Source organism: Dictyostelium discoideum (genome assembly GCF_000004695.1).
Source record: "Dictyostelium discoideum AX4 chromosome 3 chromosome, whole genome shotgun sequence".
NCBI classification, from domain to species: Eukaryota; Evosea; class Eumycetozoa; order Dictyosteliales; family Dictyosteliaceae; genus Dictyostelium; species Dictyostelium discoideum.
This window is the reverse complement of record NC_007089.4, coordinates 85,101-107,600: the sequence shown is the minus strand read 5'-3', so window position 1 is coordinate 107,600 and position 22,500 is coordinate 85,101. Positions and strand designations below refer to the sequence as shown.

The following is a 22,500-nucleotide window of genomic DNA, read 5'->3' as shown; positions in this document are numbered from 1 at the left end:
ATCCATTAGAATTAAATCAAATTTTCTAAGTTGAGAGCTTGCAACTGCTTGTAAACCATTTTCTGCCAATTGAACTCTATGACCAAACTTTTCCAATAAACGAATGGCCAAACGTTGATTGACAGCATTATCCTCGGCCAATAGAATATCACCAAATATTTCAGAGGTGAGTTGAATCTTTTTACAGAGTTGTTTTGGAATTTGGCGAGTTATTCCTTGTCTGGTTAAAATGTCGAAAATTTCCGATGGACTAACCGGTTTTGAAAGGTAGCCAGTGATGAAATTCGAGGAACTATCAGGATAACCTCTTTGACCACCACCACTAATAAGCATGATTATTTTGGTTTTGCAATGATTCATATTTTTCTCTACCATCATATCAATGAGTGATGTCCCCAATTGAGCATCGACAAATATGAATTCGAATGGTTTAGTGGTTTTGGTTGCTTTTACAATCATATTGAATGCATCTTGAGTATTATTTGAAACCTCTGAAGTGATACCAAACTCAGATAGAATTTGTTTGAGTACTTTAAGGGTACTCTTATTATCATCGACAATTAACGTATGAACATCATTTAATTTCTCTGTTAATGGCAATTGATTTGGTGAGGTTGGAAATTGTGCTGTGAATTCAAATGTACTTCCCTTACCAGATTTGCTAACGACACTAAGTTTACCTTTCATTAATTCAACGAGACGAGTTGAAATTGTTAAACCTAAACCTGTACCACCATATCTTCTTGTGATTGATCCATCGGCTTGAGAAAATGCTTCAAAGATTAAATGAAGTTTATCCTTTGGTATACCAATACCAGTGTCGATAACAGAGAATTTCAATACAACTTCACCACATGATAGGGATTTCTCCACTTTAACCACAAGATCAACTTCACCTTGTGAGGTGAATTTAATTGCATTACCAACTAAATTATTTACAATTTGACGTAAACGACCAGGATCACCAATTAAACTATCTGGTACATCGGATGCAATATCACAAACCAACTCTATACATTTTTGATGAGCTCTCCATGATAATGTTTTCAAGGCATCATAAAGATGTGCACGTAATGAGAATTCTGCTTGATCCAATTCTAAACGACCTGCTTCAATCTTTGAAAAATCTAAAATATCATTGATAATCGTTAACAATGATCCTGCTGATGATTGAACCATTGATAGATATTCTCTTTGTTCAGCGGTCAATTCTGTATCCAATGTTAAATCGGTCATACCAATGATACCATTCATTGGAGTTCTAATTTCGTGTGACATATTTGCCATAAAATCTGATTTGGCTCTTGAGGCTGCTTCGGCAGTTTCTTTAGCAAGCGTATTCTTTAATGTGGTTTCTTTAAGGTTATGAATCATTTCATTGATGATCAATTTCAATAAATTAACTTCACCTTTTGCATCAACTGAAATAACTCTAGTGAAATCACCTTTAGTAACCGCTTTGGCAATTTCTGCAATGGAACGTACTTGTGTTGTTAAATTTGCAGCCATAGTATTCACATTATCGGTTAAATCTTTCCAAACACCTCCAACACCCTCTACTTGTGCTTGACCACCTAACATACCTTCAGTACCTACTTCTCTTGCTACTCTTGTCACCTCGGATGAGAAAGAATTTAATTGATCAACCATAGTATTGATTGTAATCTTTAATTGTAAGATTTCACCTCTAACATCTAAATTAACCTTTTTAGATAAATCACCATTGGCCACGGCAGTTGTAACGTTTGCAATCTCTCTAACTTGACTTGTTAAATTTGCAGCCATAGTATTTACATTTTGTGTAAGATATTTCCAAACGCCATCAACACCTTCAACTTGTGCTTGACCACCTAATATACCTTCAGTACCTACTTCCAATGCAACTCTAGTTACTTCTGATGAGAAAGAATTTAATAAATCAACCATAGTATTGATAGTTATTTTAAGTTCTAAAAATTCACCTCTAACATCTATTGAAATCTTTTTAGATAAATCACCACAAGCTACAGCCGTTGTAACTTCAGCAATTGAACGTACTTGACCAGTTAGATTTGCAGCCATAGTATTTACATTATCGGTTAGTCCTTTCCAAACACCACCAACATCTTTAACTTCAGCTTGACCACCTAATATACCTTCAGTACCTACTTCTCTAGCAACTCTAGTTACTTCTGATGAGAAACTCTTTAATTGGTCAACCATTGTATTTATTGTGTTTTTAAGTTCACAAATTTCACCTTGTGCATCGATTGAAATCTTTTTAGATAAATCACCACAAGCTACAGCCGTTGTAACTTCAGCAATTGAACGTACTTGACCAGTTAAATTTGCAGCCATAGTATTTACATTATCGGTTAAATCTTTCCAAACACCACCAACACCTTCAACTTGTGCTTGACCTCCTAATATACCTTCAGTACCTACTTCTCTCGATACTCTAGTAACTTCTGATGAAAAACCTTTTAATTGTTGAACCATAGTATTGATAGTATTCTTTAATTGTAAAATTTCACCCTTTGCATCGATTGTAATATTCTTTGAAAGATCACCACAAGCTACAGCTGTTGTAACTTCAGCGATAGAACGCACTTGACCAGTTAAATTTGCAGCCATAGTATTTACATTTTCAGTTAAATCTTTCCAAACACCACCAACACCTTTAACTTGTGCTTGACCACCTAAAATACCTTCAGTACCTACCTCTCTCGATACTCTAGTTACTTCTGATGAGAAACTCTTTAATTGGTCAACCATAGTGTTGATAGTATTTTTAAGTTGTAAAATTTCACCTTGTGCATTGATTGAAACTTGTTTTGAAAGATCACCTTCTGCTACAGCTGTTGTAACTTCAGCAATTGAACGTACTTGACCAGTTAAATTTGCAGCCATAGTATTTACATTATCAGTTAAATCTTTCCAAACACCACCAACACCCAAACCCTCTACTTGAGCTTGACCACCTAATATACCTTCAGTACCTACTTCTCTAGCAACTCTAGTTACTTCTGATGAGAAACTCTTTAATTGATCAACCATAGTATTGATAGTATTCTTTAATTGTAAAATTTCACCTTCAGCATCGATTGTAATATTCTTTGATAAATCACCACAAGCTACTGCTGTTGTAACTTCAGCGATAGAACGCACTTGGCCAGTTAAATTTGCTGCCATAGTATTTACATTATCAGTTAAATCTTTCCAAACACCACCAACACCTTCAACTTGTGCTTGACCACCTAAAATACCTTCAGTACCTACTTCTCTTGATACTCTAGTTACCTCTGATGAGAAACTCTTTAATTGTTGAACCATAGTATTGATAGTATTCTTTAATTGTAAAATTTCACCTTGTGCATCGATTGTAATATTTTTAGATAAATCACCTTTAGCAACAGCTGTAGTAACTTCAGCGATGGAACGTACTTGACCAGTTAAATTTGCAGCCATAGTATTTACATTATCGGTTAACCCTTTCCAAACACCATCAACTCCTGTTACTTCAGCTTGGCCACCTAATATACCTTCAGTACCTACTTCTCTCGATACTCTAGTTACTTCTGATGAAAAACTCTTTAATTGATCAACCATAGTATTAATTGTATTTTTAAGTTGTAAAATTTCACCTTGTGCATCGATTGTAATATTCTTTGAAAGATCACCTTTAGCTACAGCTGTTGTAACTTCAGCGATAGAACGCACTTGACCAGTTAAATTTGCAGCCATTGTATTTACATTATCAGTGAGTCCTTTCCAAACACCACCAACACCTGTTACTTCAGCTTGACCTCCCAATATACCTTTAGTACCTACTTCTCTAGCAACTCTAGTTACTTCTGATGAAAAACCTTTTAATTGTTGAACCATAGTATTAATTGTATTTTTTAATTGTAAAATTTCACCTTGTGCATCGATTGTAATATTCTTTGAAAGATCACCTTCAGCAACAGCTGTTGTAACTTCAGCGATAGAACGTACTTGACCGGTTAAATTTGCTGCCATAGTATTTACATTATCGGTTAAATCTTTCCAAACACCATCCACACCTTTAACTTGTGCTTGACCACCTAATATACCTTCAGTACCTACTTCTCTTGATACTCTAGTTACTTCTGATGAAAAACTCTTTAATTGATCAACCATAGTATTAATTGTTAATTTCAATTCTTGAATTTCACCCTTAACGTCTAAAGTGATCTTTTTAGACAAATCACCAGTTGCTACAGCAGTTGTCACCAATGCAATCTCTCTAACTTGACCAGTTAAATTAGCGGCCATAGTATTTACATTATCGGTTAAATCTTTCCAAATTCCATCTACACCAGTTACAACTGCTTGACCACCTAACTTACCATCGGTACCTACTTCTCTTGCGACTCTAGTCACTTCAGAAGAGAAAGAATTCAACTGTGAAACCATAGTATTTACAACTTTAGCTATTCTTAAGAATTCACCAGTCAATTTTCTACCTTGTCCTAATTCCAAATTGATAGTTTGAGATAAATCACCCCTTGCAACACTTGTGATAACTTTAATCACCTCTTCAGTGGGTTGAATCATATCACCAATTAAATTATTTACAAACTCTATACAAAATTCCCAAGAACCCACTGCATTTGGTAAGAAAGCTCTTGACATAACATTACCCTCTTTACCAACTTGTTTTTCGATCCTTTTAAACTCTGTAACTGTTGAATCTTGGAAATTCAGTATCTCATTATAAGTTGATATGATTTTATTCTCTTTCTCTGTGAACAATTGTTCATTTGATTTAACTCTTGATTTAAAATCTCCACCTTTAACTGTTTCTAATGATTTTAATAAACTATCTAAAAATAAATTATAACTTTCACCATTATTATTATTATTATTATTATTATTATTATTATTATTATTATTATTATTATTATTATTATTATTATTATTATTATTATTATTATTATTATTATTATTATTATTACCACCATTCTTTATTTTATTTGATTTATTTTTAATTTTATTGTTAAAATTTATAAAACTATCTGAAATATTAAAGTGACTATTATTATTTGTTATATCTTTATCTTTATTTAAAATATTTCTAAAACTATTATTGCTATTGTTATTATCATTATTATTGTTGTTGTTGTTATTATTGTTGGTATTATTTAAATTACTATTATTATTACAATCGATGTCATAAATATTATTATTTTTAAAATTATTATATTTATTATTTAATTCGTAAAACCTATTTTTTATTAAATTACATGCGGATAATTGTGAAATCGATATTTTATTTTTACAATGTGGACAACAATGTATACATTGATTTAATAATTCATCTAATTCTAATTCCATTATTATTATTTATTATTTATTATCTAACTATTTATTTATTTTTTTTTTTGTATTTACAAATATGTATATAAAATTTTATATTCTTATAATAAATATTCTATACATATAGTATGGAATAAAAGGATAAACCTTAATTTTTTTTTTTTTTTTTTTTTTTTTTTTTATAATATAATTATTTTATTATTATTATTATTATTAATATTATTATTTTTATTATTATTTTTCTATTGATTTTATTTTTCAATGAAAAATTTGAAATTAATTAGTAATTAGATTTTTTTTTTTTTTATTTTATCTTGGAAAAAAAAAGTAATAAATAGTAAAAAAAAAAAAAAAAATTATTTATGAGTTGAAAAGTGGATTTAGTTTATTATTTTTTAATAAAAGTTAAAAATAACGCACAATCAAAAATTTCCCTTTTTTTCAAAGTTTTTCCTTTTTTTTATTTATTTTTTTAATTTATGTTTATTTTTATTTATCCATTGAAAGTAAAAAAAAAATTAAAAATAAAAAAAAAAAAGAAAAAAAAGGAAAAAGGAAAAATAAAAATAAAAATAAAAATAAAATAATAAAAAAAATAAAAACTTTTTTTAATTAAAAAAAAAACATTTTTAATTAAATTTAAATAAATCAATTAAATAAAAAAAAATAATAATAAATAAAAAAAAAAAAAAAAGAATTTAAAAAAAAAAATAAAATAAACAATACCTTTTTATAAAATAAACTAAGAATTGTGGTGAAATAAATTAAACAATATTTTATTTTTTGATATAATTTTTTTTCACACGAACGAGTGTTTTTTTTTTTTTTTTTGAACGGTTAAAAATTATTTTATAAATAAAGTAATAAATGTGAATAATGGGGATAAGAGGTGAATTTTAAATTTTATTGTAATAGTACTGTTTTTATTATTATTTGCAAGTAATAGATAAAAAAAAAAAAAAAATGAATTTATAATTTTTTATTTTATTTTATAAAATAGTTTTTTTTTTTTTTTTTTAATTATTATGTTTTTTAAAAATCTTTGGCCAAAAAAAAAAAAAAAAAAAAAAAAATTAGTTTTACTATTTTTGTTTAATTAGTAATAATACCTTTTAAAATTTTAAAAAAAAGGAATAATTTTGTTTCTTTTGCAAATCCTACCAATAATGATTTTTTTTTTGTTGGTTTATTAATTTAATAATGAAATGAAACAATGAAAAATAAATCGTCTTTGGTTGGTATTGTTAACTTTAAATAAAATAAAGAAAATTGAGTGAAATCTATGAATTTGGTAGGTTCGCGGTTTCAACCATATTTTAACTTATTCAATGTAAAACATATCTAAAGCGACACAATAAAATTTCTTTGGAAATTTAAAAAAAAATTAAAAAAAAAAAAAAAAAAAAAAAAAAAAAAATTTTTTAAATAACTGTTTTTAGGAAATCTCTTTAAAAGGAAAAATGCGAAACCTAAAAATTAAAAAAAAATTAAAAAAATAAATATAAAAAAAAAATGAAAATTAAAAATAAAAAAAAAATAATTAAAAATAATTATAATTAATTCAAGGATAAAATAAATAAAAAAATATAAAAAAAATAAAAAAAAAAAAAAAAAAAAAAAAGAAAAAGATGATTGTAATTGGTAAAAAAATAAAATGTGTCAATCTAAAGAGCCAGTAGCATTGATTCTAAGGTTTTTATTGTTTTTTTTTACCTTCACCATTGGAATAAGTCCAAGTTTATAAACAAAATTAAGTTGTCATTTCTATTTATATATTTATTTTAAATTTTATTTGAAAATTTGATAAATTGTTTTATTTTTTGATAACATTTTTGAAATTATTATTTTATTTTATTTTTTTTTAATTTTTTTTTTTTTTTTTTTTTTTTTTTTTTTTTGTTTTTTTTTTTTTTGTTTTATTTTGCGAAAATGAGCGGGGAAAAAAGATTTTATGAAAATGAGTTATTCCCACCCAAAAAAAAAAAAAAAAACTGAAACAACCACAACCACAAGCACAACTACAAATACAACTACAAACACAAATACAACAATTAATGATTTTACAGAATCAGCAGAAGAATTAAAAAAAAAATTAAAAGATATAAATGAAATTTTTGATAAATGTAATTTTGAAGAAGATGAAATACAAGATGATGAGTTAAAAAGTATCCAACATCAATCTGAATGTATTTTAAGATTAAGAATTTTATTAAATGAATGTGAAAATTTGTGAGTATATAAATTTTTATTATTACTTTTTTTTTTTTTTTTAAAAAAATTTTAATTTAAATTCTAATTGATATTTTTTACCATTAAAAAAATAAAAAAAAAAAATAGAAAAAGAAGAGTGGGTTTTTTAAAAAGTCAGACAAACAAAGAAAGTGAATTTAGTTTGGCCCAAAGTGAATTATTAAAAACATTTGAAAAAATTTTTGAAATTAAAATAAAAATGAATCAAAATAATAATAATATTAATAATAATAATATATCAAAAGATGCCATTGATTTTTAATGTTTTTAAATAAATAAATAAATAAATAAATAAATAAATAAACAAATAAATAAACTTTTTTTCTAAAAATATATTTTTTTTTTTTTTTTTTTTTTCAGATTTTTTAGTCTCTTATAAAAAAATTGTTCGACTTCTCAAAATTATGTTTTTTTTATAATTTTTTTTTTTTTATTTTTTTTTTTTATTTTCCCAAAAATACCTTAACAAAAACAAATATACACAAAAGAAAAAAAAGAGAATGAGTTCAACAAAAAGTGATTTTGAAATAATTAGAGAATATATTATTGGTGATGGTAAAGATATATCAGTTGGTAAAGCACCAGAGGGTAATGTTAGATTAGAAATTACACATTCAGTTTTAACAGGTGAATCATTAGGAACAAACAATTTTAAAAACTTTTCACTTGATCTCAAAATAAAAGATTTTAAAGAAAAAGTAAGTAATAATTAATAATAATTAATAATTAAAAACAACAATAATAATAATATAAATTTATATAAAACTAATATATATGGGATTAATTTTTTTAATTTTAATTTTTTTAATTTTTTATAGTTATATAGATTTGTAGGTACAGAACCAAAATATATGGAATTAATTTTACGTGATGAAAATAAAGTGAATGATATTTGTAAAATTGACGATGATGATGATAAAACATTAGGATCATATGAACCAAAAGATGGTATGAATGTTCATATCATTGATAAAGATCCAAATAATTTCGTATCTGAATTACAAGATATTTCAAAAGCACCAAAACCAGTTATTTCTGAAGAAGATTATAATAAACGTGAAGGTACTTATAAAAAGTGGAAAGAAGAAAATCAATTAAAGAAAGAAAATGATACAACAGCAACAACAGTAACAGCAACAACAACAACAACAAACAATGCAACTGATACTGAAATTGAAATTAAAGTTGGTGATAGATGTAAAGTAATTTCAGATGATCCAACAAACTATGATGAAAGATTAGGTAAAGTTCAATATGTTGGTACTGTTGAATTTAGTTCAGGTGTTTGGATTGGTGTAGAATTAGATTTACCATTAGGTAAAAATGATGGTTCCGTTAAAGGTAAACAATACTTTCAATGTTCTCCAAAATATGGTTGTTTTGCAAAACCAAAAAATGTTTTAGTTGGTGATTACCCTGAAGAAGAAATTTAAATAAAATTCACTTAAAAATTAAAATTTCTTGATTTTCAAATTACCACCATCAACTATTTTTAATAAATTAATATATAATTATTTCTTTTTTTTTTTTCTTGCATATTTTTATTATATATTTATTCTGTGTGTGTGTGTGAATAAATTTAAAAAAAAAAAAAATAACAAATAATTATTTGGTGGAAAAAAAAAAAAATAAAAGTATTAATTAATATATTATTTTGAATATTAATTAAAAATGTGTAAAAATAAAAAAAATAAAAAAATTACAAAAATAAAATTTTAAAAAAAAAAAAAAAAAAAAAAAAAATCTGGAAATATAAAAATATCTAGATATAAATAAATAAAGAGAAAATTTGAAAATTAATAAAAATTAAAAACCACACACATATTTTTATCGTCATATGAAAAAGTATTTTTTTTATATTATTTTATTATTATTTTTTTTTTTTTCTCGTCAAAATTTTAAAAAAAATCAAAAAACGAACTTTTTATTTTTTTTATTTTTTTTATTTTTTTTTTACTCGTTTTTTAATTATAATTATAATAAACGACCGATTTCAATAAATATTCTTGAGAATAAAAAAAAAAAATAAAATAAAAATAAAAAATAAAAAATTATAAAATAAATATATAAAATGTTTCCCACTTTTATAAATTATACAACTTTATCAGTTCCAAATTCAATTCAAATACCCAATAATTTAAATAATATAAATAATATAATAAATATACAAAATAATAATAATAATATCAATAATAATAATAATAATAATAATAGAAAAAAAAGATCAAAGAATGCATTATTACATTTTATAGCAGGTGGTATTGGTGGAGCAGCAGGAGTTATATGCACATCACCATTAGAAGTTATAAAAACTCAATTACAAGCAAAGAATTCCAATTTATTAGTTAAAGATAAACCAAGATTTGTGCCAACTACAGCATATTCATTATATCATTTAGTGAAAAGAGATGGTAAGAGTGGACTTTGGAAAGGGTTGGGGGCCCATTTATTAGGTGTTGCACCAGCGAGAGCGATTCATTTCAGTAGTTATAGTTTTACCAAATCAATAATGAATAAACTTGGATACACTGATGGACCAATACTTTGGATTACAAGTGCCGTTAGTTCGGGTGCAGCAGTTGCAATTACAACTTCACCCATTTGGTTAATTAAAACACGTATGCAATTACAAACCTCATTAAAGAATTTCAATGAGGGTACTCAATATCGTGGTATGTTCCATTGTTGTCTATCGATTCTCAGAGAAGAGGGACCATTGGGTTTCTACAAGGGATTGGGTGCATCATTGATTTCAGTCTCAGAGAGTGCTTTCCAATTCGTACTCTATGAAGGCTTTAAGAATCGTATCATCACTGAAAAACGTTTAAAAGGTTACGAAAATCCAAATGAATTATCAACAAGTGAATATTTAATATCTGCTGGTATTGCTAAATTAATTGCTGCAATCACAACCTATCCTCATGAAGTAGTTAGAACTCGTTTACGTGAACAAACTAAACCAGGTGTAAAATCAAAATATACTGGTGTCATTCAAGGTTTAACTTTAATCGCAAGAGAAGAAGGTATAAGAGGTTTATTTGGTGGTGCTGGTCCACATATCATTCGTGTAGTTCCAAATTCTTGTATCATGTTTTTAACTTATGAATTGGTTTTGGATATAGCTCATGGTGTATCTTTATTATTTGATACAAATCATTATCGTCAATAATTTATATAAATATATAAATATAAATTAAAAAAAAAAAAAATTATATTTTAAAAATTATATGAAATATTTCATATAATAGTATCATTATTTTTTTTTTTTTCTTTTTTCTTTTTTTTTTTTTTTTTTTAATAGGTGATTTTAAAATTCACTTTAAAAAAACCAAAATAATAAAATAATAAAAATTCTTTAATTTTTTTTTTTTTTTTCTAAATTATTATTCAATTATTTTTTATTTTTATACTCTCTTTTCTAAATTATATAAGATATAGATGCGAAATAAATAAATAAAAAAAGTGGTGTTAAAAATCCCCAAACTGGCCAACACCCTATCATTATGCTATAATTTAATAAAATAAAAAAAAAAGAAATTAATAAATTTTAAAAGATAAATAAATTTTTAAACTAAATAATAAATAATAATTACCCAAAAGAAAAAATTACTAAAAAAATTGTTGCAAATGGAATTAATTTTGGGTGAACCTTTTCCCAATCATCATCATTCTTTTTTACATCAACTTTTGAGAAATAACCACAATAAATATAAATTGAAATAAATCCAACTAATCCAACAATTCCAATATTAAAATATAATCTAAAAATAATAATAATAAATATTATTATTAGTATTATATTATTTAGAAAATAAATAAAATAAAATTTTTTTTTTTTTACCTTTTAATAATTTCACTATATAAAATTACATTAACCAAATCAGTATAATAAGCAGTACCTAAACCTAATGAAATCCAAAATATAATTTCAATGGTTCTTATACTTTTTTTTACCCAATAATTATCCCAAATCTTATGTGGTATTCTAGCTATATCATTTCTTTCTTTTTCTTGTTTATTAAATTCATTGAAAATGTTATTTATAGATTGAAATATCTCTCCTTTGTTCTTAACATCATCTAAACTACTATTACTATTATTGATACTACTACTACTACCACCACTACATAATTCATCATTATGACTACTATTGTTACTTAAATTTTGATTACTTTTCTTATTTTTATTTGTATTTCTATGTTTTGATGTCATTTTTTTTTTTTTTTCACAAATTAAATTTTCAAAAAAAAAAAAAAAAAAAAAAAAAAAAAAAAAAAAAAAAAAAAATACAAACCTGAAAATCTGAAAATATCCAATATTTTTAATTTGAACATTTTTTTTTTTTTTTTTATTTAAATAATATTTTATTTAATTTTTCATATTATTTTTATTATTATCATTATTTATTTTTTTTTTTATTTGAAATAAATAGTTTTACTTTATTGTGGACCATATGGTGGTGGGTAATTGCCTTGTGGAGCATATGCGCCTGGTGGTGGAGCACCATATGGTTGTGGTGGTGGAGCACCGTATGGTTGTTGTGGTGGAGCACCGTATGGTTGTTGTGGTGGAGCACCGTATGGTTGTTGTGGTGGAGCACCGTATGGTTGTTGTGGTGGGGCACCGTATGGTTGTTGTTGTGGTGAACCTTGGTAAACTGGTTGAACAACAACTTGAGTTACTGTTGTTGTTGTTTTATTCATTGAGTCATACTATATTTTTTTTTTTTTTTTTTTTATAAATAAAAAATATTAGTATATCAAATCAATGTGTACTTTGTTTTTTTTTTTTTTTTTTTTTTTTTTTTTTTAATGCTAAAACTTACTTTTGCATTATAATCTTCAACCATTCCAGGAATTAAACAAATATCAATGAACCATCCTGTATGTTAATAAAATAGAATAAAGAGTTTAATTTTTTTTTTTTTTAAAATACATTAAATTATATTAATTTTTTATTATTATTTATTTACCAATAAAAAAGCAGCCACATGTGAAAAGATATAAAACTCCACTACATGGACGATTTAGATAAAATCTATGGATACTATATAAATAAAAAAATAGGTGGTTGTTAATACTAATACTATGCCATAATAATTGGTTTTTTTTTATTTTTAATGAACTTACCCAAACAATCTATATGGATAAAAAAAAAAAAAAAAACAAGGAATTTATATAATAAACAATTTTTTTTTTTTTTTTTTTTTTTTTTAATATAAACTTTTTTACCCAAAAAATAGCCATAATAAATAAGTAACGCACACACTTTTTTGACTCATTTTGTTTTGTTTTATTTTGCCACTTTATATCGCAAAGAAATCTAGAACAAATTAAAAAAAAAAAAAAAAAAAAGTGTGTTTTTATACCATGAATTCCAAAAATTTTGTAAAAAAAAAAAAAAAAAAAAATTAAAAAAAAAAAAAAAAATAAAAATTAAATCAATTTTTTGAAAACTTATTTTTCTTTTAACCAACTCTAAATCTTATTCTTAATCCATTGTTGGGCTCTTTTGAAATTTTTTTATAATATTATTGAGAAGGGAATAAAAAAAATAAAAAATAAAAAATAACTTTTTTTTTTATTGGATCATTATTATCATCATCATTATTATTTTTTTCTTTTTTTTTAATTTTATTTTTAAATGCATTTTTTTCAAAAAAGTAAACACTTAAATTTAATTTTTTTTTTAAATTTTGTTTTTAAAAAAGAATTGAAGTTTAAAAATAGCTGTTTTTTTGGATCATTTTTATCATCATCATTATTATTTTTTTCTTTTTTTTTAATTTTATTTTTAAATGCATTTTTTTTCAAAAAAATAAACACAAATTTTTTTTTTAAATTTTGTTTTTTTTAAAAAAGAATTGAAGTTTAAAAATAGCTTTTTTGAACGTTGGAAAATTATTTTATTACTGGCTTTTTTTTTATTTCTATTAAAAATTTTTTATTTTGAAAAGTGAGTTGGATATTTTCAAAGAAGATTTTTTATTTTTAATTTAATTTTTTTTTTTTTTCGTTTCTTTGTGTTTTTTTTTTTATTTTTTTTAATTTTAATTTTTTACTTTTTTTTTTTTTTAATTTAAACAAGAAATTTAAACAATGCAAAAGTAATATTATTATTATTTTTATTAGTTTATCATTTAAAATTTACTAATTATATAGTAATTTTAAAATGTAATATTTATATAAGATCATATATAAAGTTATTAGTATTAGGTGATAGTAAAACTGGAAAAACTACAATGATGATGACATATTCAACAGGTTCATTTCCAACAGGTTATGTACCATCACATGTTGATGCAACTTCATTAGATATAGAATATAATAAACAAGTATGTCATGTTGGATTTTGGGATTCATCAGCATTGGCAGAATTTGATAATACTCGTCCATCAACCTATCCAAATACTAATGTGATTATATTATGTTTTTCAATTGATTCACCAACATCATTTGAAAATGTTTCAAAAAAATGGATACCTGAAATTAGACAATATGCACCATCAATTCATACACCAATCATTTTATTAGGAACAAAATGTGATTTACGTGAAGATGAAAATACTATAAATTTATTAAAAGAAAATAATCAAATGCCACCAATTTCATATAAACAAGGTTTAGCATTATCAAAAGAAATTAAAGCAACTATGTATTTAGAATGTTCTTCACTTTGTAATCAGGGTGTTAATGAAATATTTAAACAGGTAGTACGTTGTCATTTATATTGTAAAGATGGTGTTTTAAATGATCCAACAACAACAACATCGAATACTTCAAAATGTATTATACAATAATTTTTATAATTCATATATATATAGACTCTTTTGTAAATAAATAAAAATAAAAATAAAATAAAAATAAAAATAAAATAATAATATTTATATAACTAACGGTTGTTGTAGATTTTTAATTTTCTAAACAACTCAAATCAAAATTGGTTTGCTTTTTTTTTTTTATTTTTTTTTTTTTCTTTTTTTTTTTTTTTAAATATTTATTTTATTTAATGGTACACACGTGTGTATTTGATATTTATTTGAAATGTTTTTTTTTTTTTTTTTTTTTTAATCATTTTTCACAAATATCAATGATAATTCTAAAACCTTATTGGGTTTATCATAATGCTAAATGGAATTAAAAAAAAAAACTAACAAAAATATGAAATTATAATTTTCCAATCTTTTTCTATTTTCAATAAAATCAAATAGCAACACCTATATTTTTATTTATTACTACCCTGATGGTAAAAGATTAGCTACATGTGGTGGAGATTAAAATATAAAATTATAGAATATGGAACCAATATCTTATGAGCTTATGGAGGATGATTCTGATGATATAAGTAACAAAAGAACAACAACACCAAAATTAATACATTCAATTAAATGAGCACATTCAAAATCAATTTACAGTATCAAATGGTCAAAAGATGGTAGACATATTTGCTGCAACAGTTTCAGATTATAGAAAATGTATGGTTTGGACATTTTCGCCATTTCAATCACTAAATCCACCAGAGATTTGGACCAGTGATGTTTGACAACAGTCATTGTGGTGATAATCAATTAAAAAAAATAATAATAAGTAGAAAATATTATTTTAAAATAAAATAATTTCAAAAATCATAGCTGATAATTGATTTTTATTTTAAATAAAATTAATTATCTTTTTTTTTTAAAGTCTTTTGGCCCATTGGGAAAAAAAAAAAGAAAATAAAAAAATAAAAATAAAAAAAATAATAAAAATGACAAGTGTTAATAATAATATGACAAGTGTTAATATAATAAAAATTTCAAGGAACATCATTAAAAAAAAACTACCAAAAATCTTTTTTATTTAAACATTTTTTAATTTTTTCTCGATATAAAAAAAAAAAAAGATATAAAAATATGAAAAACATTTCTTTTTTTCATTAGTTCAAATTTTAGATTTCAATGGGAATAATTATAAAAATAATAATTATAAAAAAAATAACAAAATAATAAAAAAAAAAAAAATAATAAAAAAAAAAAATAAATAAAGGAATTTTATTTACAAAAAAAAAAAAATAAAAAATGAATCCAACAAGGGGCAGGCAAAAAAGATTACAGAGATCTTTCCATCAACAATTATCACCATCATCATTATCACCATTATCTTCTGATGACCAACAGTTTCACCTCCAGCTTTTAATGATCCCCAAAAACCAATTAAGAGAAGAAATTTAGTTTTGAGAGAAATCAAAAGACAGATTTTGTGGGCTTGGACCGATCCTAAAAGCTATAGAATGAGTGTCGGTGCTATTCATGCTCTTCGTACTGCTTTTGAATGCTACATGAATATTATAATGACCGATTGTGCTATAATGGCTGCTCATGGAAAAAGAAAAACTATTACTGATAGAGATATTGCTTTTCATCAGTACATCAAACCATTTTATTTGCCACGTTATTAAAATGTGAAAAAAAAAAAAAAAAATAATAATAAAAAAAAAAAAAAAATATATTAACGATAATAAAATTTATAAATTAAAAATAAAATAATTTTTATTTTATTTATTAATAGGATATGAGTGTATTGATTTTCTATTTAATTTTTTTTATTAATATTAAAAAAAAAAAAAAATTGATACAGTCATTGTAATTAAAAATTAATAATTATTTTTATAATTACCACAACCACAATATTTTATCTTTATGTAAAGATATTGGTGGTAATTCAGCAACTGGAACACAATTGTTTATTAAAATAAAAAAATAAGATTTAACTTTATACTGGATTTTTTTTTTTTTTTTTTTTTTTTAATACCAGTTTATTTAAGAAATAAATATTTATCTTTAGTTTTTTTAATTATTATTATTATTACTATTTATAATATTTTTGTATAATGTTAAAAAAAACAAAAAAAAAGTGATGATTAAAATTTTTTATTTTATTTTATATTATTTTCAATAATGTTTTTGGAAAAGCTTTAATTGCTAGTTGATCTTCTTCCTCTTCCTCTTCTTCATCATCATCTAAATTAATTTCATCATCATTTTCGATTTTCTTATTATATTGAATTGTTTCTGGTAGTGAAACAGTGACAGGTTTTGATTTGGTTAAAGTAGATGCTTGTTGTTGTTGCTGTTGCTGTTGTTGTTGTTTTTCTTGTTGTTGTTGTTGTTGTTTTTGTTGTTGATTTTTATCATCTTTATCATCTTTATTATTTAATTTATTTAATAAAGCTAAAGTTGGATTTTGAGTAATATAACTTGCTTGAACAGATCTACGAATTCTTAACATTTCTTTGAATGTATCTTCATTACCATGTAATTTTTCGAAATCACTCCAAGTATTCCAATAAAACATTGAAGTTCTTGGATCAGAGAATTGAGAACCATGAATGTAGATAGAACGAGCACGATCAATTTCACCATATTTCTTTTCCATATCAGCGAATTTAAGACACATATCACGAACGTATTGATCTGGTAATTGTTCGATTGCTTTTGAAAAGATTTCACGAGTTTGGTTAACACCAAAGAATTCTGAAGCACGATGAATATATAACAAGTACATTTTGAATCTATCTTCTTTATCGACAGATTTAGCTGCACGATCATAGACAGCCATTGAATGACGCGCTAAACCATATTGTTCTTCAAAGTTTGCATACATTAAATAAAAGATAATCGATTCTTTTGGTGGTACTTTTGATAGAACCTGTTCGAATAGGTCACGAGTACGCTCCAATTTCATACCGGCATATCTTTGAATGAATTTGGTTAAATAAGTGATCCAAATATCTTGAACATGTGGAAATAGGAATAATTGTACACCATGTTCATAAGCTTTAAACATATCTTCAAAATATTTATTCTCTTCTAAATACTTTGCAAAGTTTAAAATAATTTGTGGTGTAACCACTTTTAATTGAATCATCTTTTCATAAATTGATTTTGTATTATGAAAAGTTCCAAATGATTCTTCTAAATCAACATAAAATGTCCAAATTTTAATTGATTTAAATAATCTCTTTTGAACTGGTTCATTCTCTTCAATTATTGTATTTTGTTTTTTTGGTGAAACTGTACCTCTTTTTAAAATTTCAATTGCTTTTTCATAATTTCTATTTTAATAAAAAAAAAAAAAAAAAAAAAATATATTAATATACATATATATATATATTTATTTAAATATATTATAAAAATAAAATAATTTACCTATGTTTTAATTCCATTTCAGCATAATCACAATATAATGTTGATAAATCATCAATTGTTTTAAAATTTACAGTTAAAGAATTTTCAAATATTAAACGAGCTTGAGATAATTTATTATTTTGTTCATAGAAATGAGCAAAAGTTGAATAGATAGTTGAAAGTTTACCTTTTGCAAGTTGTGGATCAATTGATTTAATTGAATCAGTAAAAGTTTGAATGATCATTTTAACATTTGGAGTTGGATTAGAGTATAGGTTAACACGTTTTAACCATTCTTGAACATTATTTGGATTTTGTTTTAACATTACAGAATTCAATAATAAAGGTTGACGTTGAATTAAATTTTCATAACGTTCAATGATAATATCAAATTCCAATAGATTATCTTCGGATGGATCCTCTTCTAGTATCTCTTGTTTTGCTGCGATTAATGAATCCTCAAATTGTGTATAGGATTCCCAAATAAAACTGAAATCTCTTGCTGTTCCAACCGATGTTAATGCCTCTTCGAAAATGTCTCTTGCCTTTTCAAATTGTGCCAATTGAATGTAATAATCTGATAGATAACACCAAAGTTTACCAATTTGATCACTGAATTTGCCAATACCACTTCTAATCACTGAATCTACATCTACACCTGTAATCTGTTTTGGATATGATGATAGAATTTCACAAAGTTGTAACCAATGATCATGACGACTCTTACCTTTAATCGATTTAAATTTAACATTATCCAATAGTTTAATTAATTGATTGACAACTTCTTGCCACTCTTTAATCTTTATTAAATATTCAATATACTCTTCAACTTTCTCTGGTTGAATCTTTAAGTATCTCTTATAAACTCTAATACATGTTAATGATGGTATAGATCTCTTCAATATGAATTTAGTATATTCATTCCAAATTCTATAATGTTGTGTAACTGGTAATGCTATTAATGCTCTATCAAATGTTTTTCTAGTTAATGTTATCTTTTCTTGTATCATTAAAAATTCGCAATATTCAATCCAAATTCTTGGCATCTATTTTTTTTTTTTTATATAAAAAATAAATAAAATTTTAAAAATTAATAAATTAATAAATTTATTAAAATTTCAAATTAATAAATAATAAATATTTACCTTATCTAAAAATACTAAAGATCTTTCAAATAATGTATTTACAGCCTCAAATGAATTTTCTAAAATACATTTACCTCTAATTGCTAAAGTTCTTTCTAATAGATATTGATGCCAAATTTTATAACTTCTTGGTAATTCTCTAATGGCTCTTTCATATATATAATTTCTTTGTTTTTGTGGTGAACCTTGTTTAAACTCTAAATATCTTAACCAACAATTAACAGAGTATGGATTCTTTGAAACATCTTCTTCATATGGTAAATCATCAATACTTGGTTGAATAATAATATCATCTGTTATCGTTGACATCTTTAATTTATTAATAATATCTTCATTTTCATTAATTGATGGCATAATTATTTATTTCTTTTGTTTTAGAAAAAAAAAAAAAAAAATAGAAAAAATATATATGTTCGTTCTTGAATGAAAATTATGAAAAATAAAAAAAAAAAAAATAAAAAAAAATAAAAAAATGAAAAAAAAAAAAATAAAAATAAAAAAAATAAAATAATCCTTTATTAATTTCATCAATGGTTAAACCTTCACCTAATTTTAAAATATGACCAAATTAATATCCAATAATTTTAAACCTTTTTCTATTATTTCCAAATTAAAAAAAAATAAAAAAAAAAAAAATATATATCTAAAACAATTCATTTGAATCTATTTTTATTTTTATCCATATTTTTAAGGAAATTATAAAATAAAATGAAAATCTATATTAATACAATTCAACACAAATGAATAAAAAAAGTAAAAAAAAAAAATAGTTTTGATATCTTTTTAAATTAAAATAATCCAATATTATTAACATTCTTAAAATTAATCTAATTGAAGTTTTTTAAAATTTGAGATATAAATGTTGGGTAACCTATAAAAAATCCTTTTTTTTTTTGAGGTCTAAAATAATACTAATAGTTTTTATATATTTTTAAAATTTTATATTATTAGTAAACATTTTATTTATAAAGTTTTCTTGACGTGACCAGCAGCTTTTTGGGCAACAGCTTTCTTGTGAGCAGCTCTGTTGGCAATGTTAACTAATTTCTTAACTTCACCTGAAACTTTCTTGTTGAGTTTACGTCTGATGAGGTTGGCTTTGAAACGTTCGAAATCAGTTTGGTTTGATTTGGTGGCTCTTGCGTTGATTTTCTTAACGGCAGAGAGGGCAGCAATTTTGGTTTCGAGGTCAGCAGCTTTGATGGCAGCGATGAGGGTGTTAATTCTGGCACCTCTTTGGATGTTAACTTTTAATGGAGTAAGATTGATCCATTTGAAGTTAATGATGTGACGTTCGACGCCACTGTGTGGACCAGCAACTAAAGCCTAATTATTAATAATAAATAATTTTGTTAGTTCTTTAATTTCATACCAACAACCCAAATTGATTGTGTGAAATACATACTCTGTTTTGATCCAAGACATCAATGATGACGGCAGTTTTGTTGATGTATTCACCATAGTTGATGACAACAACACGTCCGATTTCGACAAAGAGAGAGAATTTGGAGATCATTTTATCTATAGGTTAATTTATAAATTAGTAGCTGATGTTGAAGTTGGTTGATTGATTGAGTCCCACTTATAATCTCTGTGTACACTCTCTATCCTTTTTCTCATTTTCTCTCTGTGTGATAGGTTTCAATCCATTATCAAACCCAATATAATCTTTAACATTTTAATTGAATCCAAATAAATCTATTATTATAAATTGAAGTATAGCTAAATCATCACCAAGAAATTGATTGAGAGAGTGACATAGCGACCCTAAGTGATACATGATATGTAATAACTTACGTGTTTGGTATCTGCGTAAAAAAACAATAAAAAAAAAAAAAATTTCAAAAATTGAAAAATTTCAGTTTTACAAAGTGCATTATTTTTTTCGTTATTTTTTTTTTTCCACCATTCGTTATTTCATTTTTTTTTTTTAAAATTTTTTTTTTTTTATTCACTTGAAATATATTAATTTTTTTTTTTCCCACTAATCAATAATTATTTTAATATCAAACTAAATTTATTCTTATATTTTATTTATTTTTTATTTCATCTTTGTTTGAAATATCAAATATTATTACAATTTTATGTTCATTATTATTATTTAAAATTATTTAAATTAATTTATAAAACATCAAAAAAAATAATTTTGGGGTAAAGTCCGACAGTGCAAATTTTGTATTACTTATTTTAGGAAAACTGGAAAAAGGTATTTTTTATTTTCTAATTTTTTTTCAACTCAATTTTCAAAAATAAAATAAAATATAATAAAAAAAAAAAAAATAAAATGACAAATAAAAAAAAAAAAAATAAAGAATGTTCAATATTAAAAAAAAAATTAAAATCTTTATGTTTAAAATTAGTCTCTTTTTTTTGGTTTATTAACTTAATTTGGGTTGCAAATACTTGTTGTAAAAACCATTCAAATTTGCGCACTTTTTGTAATTTCAAATATTTTTATATGGGAGCCCATATAAAATTAATATGTATGTGCTCAAACTTGAATGGTTTTTACAATATATACTTTTTATTTATATATTTTTTTTTTTTTTTTTTTTTGATATTAATATCTTAACACACTTGGACCCATTTGAGAAATAATAAAAAAAAAAATGAATAAATAATAATAAAATAAAAAATAAATAATAATAAAATAAAAAATAAATAAAAAAAAATAAAAAATAAAAAATGATTATTTAAATATATTTGTTTTTAATTGTGTATAAAAAATTATTTTATTTTATTGTTTTTTTTTTTAAAGTTTCTGTGAAAAAGTGGGATTATGAACAGTGAAATGAATATACATTCATTTTTGTAATTTTTTTTGTTTTTTTTTGATAATTTTTTTATTTTTTTTTATTTTTTTTTTATTTTTTTTTATTTTTTTTTTTTTTATTTTTTTTAAAAATTTTATAGTGTAAAAAATTTTCATATTTTTTTTCGCATACATACACTTCAATCACATAAAATAAATAAAGTAAGTGTTTTTTTATTTTTTATTGATCACTAAAATAAAATATAAAATGAATACTAATAACATTAAATAAATAAACAAAATAAATTAATTAGATGTCCCACGCATTACCAGCTCTCATTAAAATGCATATCACCAAAGATATTGGTTATGGTCTCCTTTTAGGTATCATCCCAGGTGTTTGGTTCAAATATCAAATTGGCCAATCTATCCAAAAAAGAGAAGATTTTTACGCTGCCTATGATAAGAGAAATTAAATAGTAACATTAATATAAAGTAAATTAAAATAAAAGTTGTAAAGTTCAATAATATTAAGAAAAAAAACCAACAACTAAAAGAAATTTATATATAAAAAAAAATAAAATAAAAAAAACAATGTCAATATAACAAATACACTACCTTTTAACATTATTTTCGATTTGATTTTAATTTAAATTTCTCTATTTCACTTTTATTATTATTTTATTTTTTTTTTGATTTTTTTTTTTTTTTTTTTTTTGATGTGTTAAAAAAAAATTGGTAGAAAATTGAAAGGAAAAAAAAAAAAAAAAAAAAAAAAAAAAAAAAAAAATGGACGCAAAATAAACAAATAATTTAAAATGGATATACAATACTGTTTAAATTTAAACACTAGCAAATAGTTTAAATAA

General features: G+C 23.5%; 12 protein-coding genes across 12 annotated transcripts in view; 7 read left to right on the top strand and 5 right to left on the bottom strand.

Annotated features, from left to right (window-relative positions):
* dhkJ (histidine kinase) overlaps positions 1 to 5,337 on the bottom strand; it is a gene marked incomplete at both ends in the record, with an annotated part of 6,189 nt that extends 852 nt beyond the window's left edge. The window contains one exon of the mRNA XM_636961.2: positions 1 to 5,337. This exon is cut by the window's left edge and continues 852 nt beyond it. Coding sequence (XP_642053.2) covers positions 1 to 5,337 — 5,337 coding nt within the window.
* A 1,939-nt stretch (positions 5,338 to 7,276) lies between these two features.
* On the top strand, positions 7,277 to 7,831 carry DDB_G0277985 (hypothetical protein; the record flags this gene model as incomplete). Its single annotated transcript, XM_636960.2, has 2 exons — positions 7,277 to 7,548; positions 7,657 to 7,831. 2 exons carry the CDS (start codon positions 7,277 to 7,279, stop codon positions 7,829 to 7,831), a joined length of 447 nt encoding a protein of 148 aa, XP_642052.2.
* Positions 7,832 to 8,069: 238 nt separating this feature from the next.
* tbcB (tubulin folding cofactor B) lies at positions 8,070 to 9,002 on the top strand (the record flags this gene model as incomplete). The annotated part of the gene is made up of 2 exons (XM_636959.1): positions 8,070 to 8,267; positions 8,388 to 9,002. 2 exons carry the CDS (start codon positions 8,070 to 8,072, stop codon positions 9,000 to 9,002), a joined length of 813 nt encoding a protein of 270 aa, XP_642051.1.
* A 638-nt stretch (positions 9,003 to 9,640) lies between these two features.
* rimA (mitochondrial substrate carrier family protein) lies at positions 9,641 to 10,738 on the top strand (the record flags this gene model as incomplete). The annotated part of the gene is made up of 1 exon (XM_636958.1): positions 9,641 to 10,738. One exon carries the CDS (start codon positions 9,641 to 9,643, stop codon positions 10,736 to 10,738), a length of 1,098 nt encoding a protein of 365 aa, XP_642050.1.
* A 249-nt stretch (positions 10,739 to 10,987) lies between these two features.
* tmem128 (hypothetical protein) lies at positions 10,988 to 11,781 on the bottom strand (the record flags this gene model as incomplete). The annotated part of the gene is made up of 3 exons (XM_636957.1): positions 10,988 to 11,075; positions 11,163 to 11,330; positions 11,411 to 11,781. The coding sequence occupies 3 exons, from the start codon at positions 11,779 to 11,781 to the stop codon at positions 10,988 to 10,990; spliced, it is 627 nt and encodes a 208-aa protein (XP_642049.1).
* A 227-nt stretch (positions 11,782 to 12,008) lies between these two features.
* DDB_G0277895 (TM2 domain containing protein) lies at positions 12,009 to 12,850 on the bottom strand (the record flags this gene model as incomplete). Its single annotated transcript, XM_636956.1, has 5 exons — positions 12,009 to 12,281; positions 12,395 to 12,450; positions 12,542 to 12,615; positions 12,699 to 12,707; positions 12,801 to 12,850. 5 exons carry the CDS (start codon positions 12,848 to 12,850, stop codon positions 12,009 to 12,011), a joined length of 462 nt encoding a protein of 153 aa, XP_642048.1.
* Positions 12,851 to 13,667: 817 nt separating this feature from the next.
* Positions 13,668 to 14,368, top strand: racI (Rho GTPase; the record flags this gene model as incomplete). The annotated part of the gene is made up of 2 exons (XM_636955.1): positions 13,668 to 13,675; positions 13,759 to 14,368. 2 exons carry the CDS (start codon positions 13,668 to 13,670, stop codon positions 14,366 to 14,368), a joined length of 618 nt encoding a protein of 205 aa, XP_642047.1.
* Positions 14,369 to 14,864: 496 nt separating this feature from the next.
* On the top strand, positions 14,865 to 15,111 carry DDB_G0277981 (hypothetical protein; the record flags this gene model as incomplete). Its single annotated transcript, XM_636954.1, has 2 exons — positions 14,865 to 14,913; positions 14,984 to 15,111. 2 exons carry the CDS (start codon positions 14,865 to 14,867, stop codon positions 15,109 to 15,111), a joined length of 177 nt encoding a protein of 58 aa, XP_642046.1.
* A 204-nt stretch (positions 15,112 to 15,315) lies between these two features.
* H3v2 (histone H3 domain-containing protein) lies at positions 15,316 to 16,005 on the top strand (the record flags this gene model as incomplete). The annotated part of the gene is made up of 2 exons (XM_636953.1): positions 15,316 to 15,345; positions 15,766 to 16,005. The coding sequence occupies 2 exons, from the start codon at positions 15,316 to 15,318 to the stop codon at positions 16,003 to 16,005; spliced, it is 270 nt and encodes an 89-aa protein (XP_642045.1).
* Positions 16,006 to 16,487: 482 nt separating this feature from the next.
* xab2 (TPR-like helical domain-containing protein) lies at positions 16,488 to 19,233 on the bottom strand (the record flags this gene model as incomplete). Its single annotated transcript, XM_636952.1, has 3 exons — positions 16,488 to 17,661; positions 17,756 to 18,780; positions 18,880 to 19,233. 3 exons carry the CDS (start codon positions 19,231 to 19,233, stop codon positions 16,488 to 16,490), a joined length of 2,553 nt encoding a protein of 850 aa, XP_642044.1.
* Positions 19,234 to 19,842: 609 nt separating this feature from the next.
* On the bottom strand, positions 19,843 to 20,395 carry rpl14 (S60 ribosomal protein L14; the record flags this gene model as incomplete). The annotated part of the gene is made up of 2 exons (XM_636951.1): positions 19,843 to 20,205; positions 20,285 to 20,395. 2 exons carry the CDS (start codon positions 20,393 to 20,395, stop codon positions 19,843 to 19,845), a joined length of 474 nt encoding a protein of 157 aa, XP_642043.1.
* A 1,550-nt stretch (positions 20,396 to 21,945) lies between these two features.
* cxgE (cytochrome c oxidase subunit VIIe) lies at positions 21,946 to 22,107 on the top strand (the record flags this gene model as incomplete). The annotated part of the gene is made up of 1 exon (XM_636950.1): positions 21,946 to 22,107. One exon carries the CDS (start codon positions 21,946 to 21,948, stop codon positions 22,105 to 22,107), a length of 162 nt encoding a protein of 53 aa, XP_642042.1.
* Positions 22,108 to 22,500: the final 393 nt, after the last annotated feature.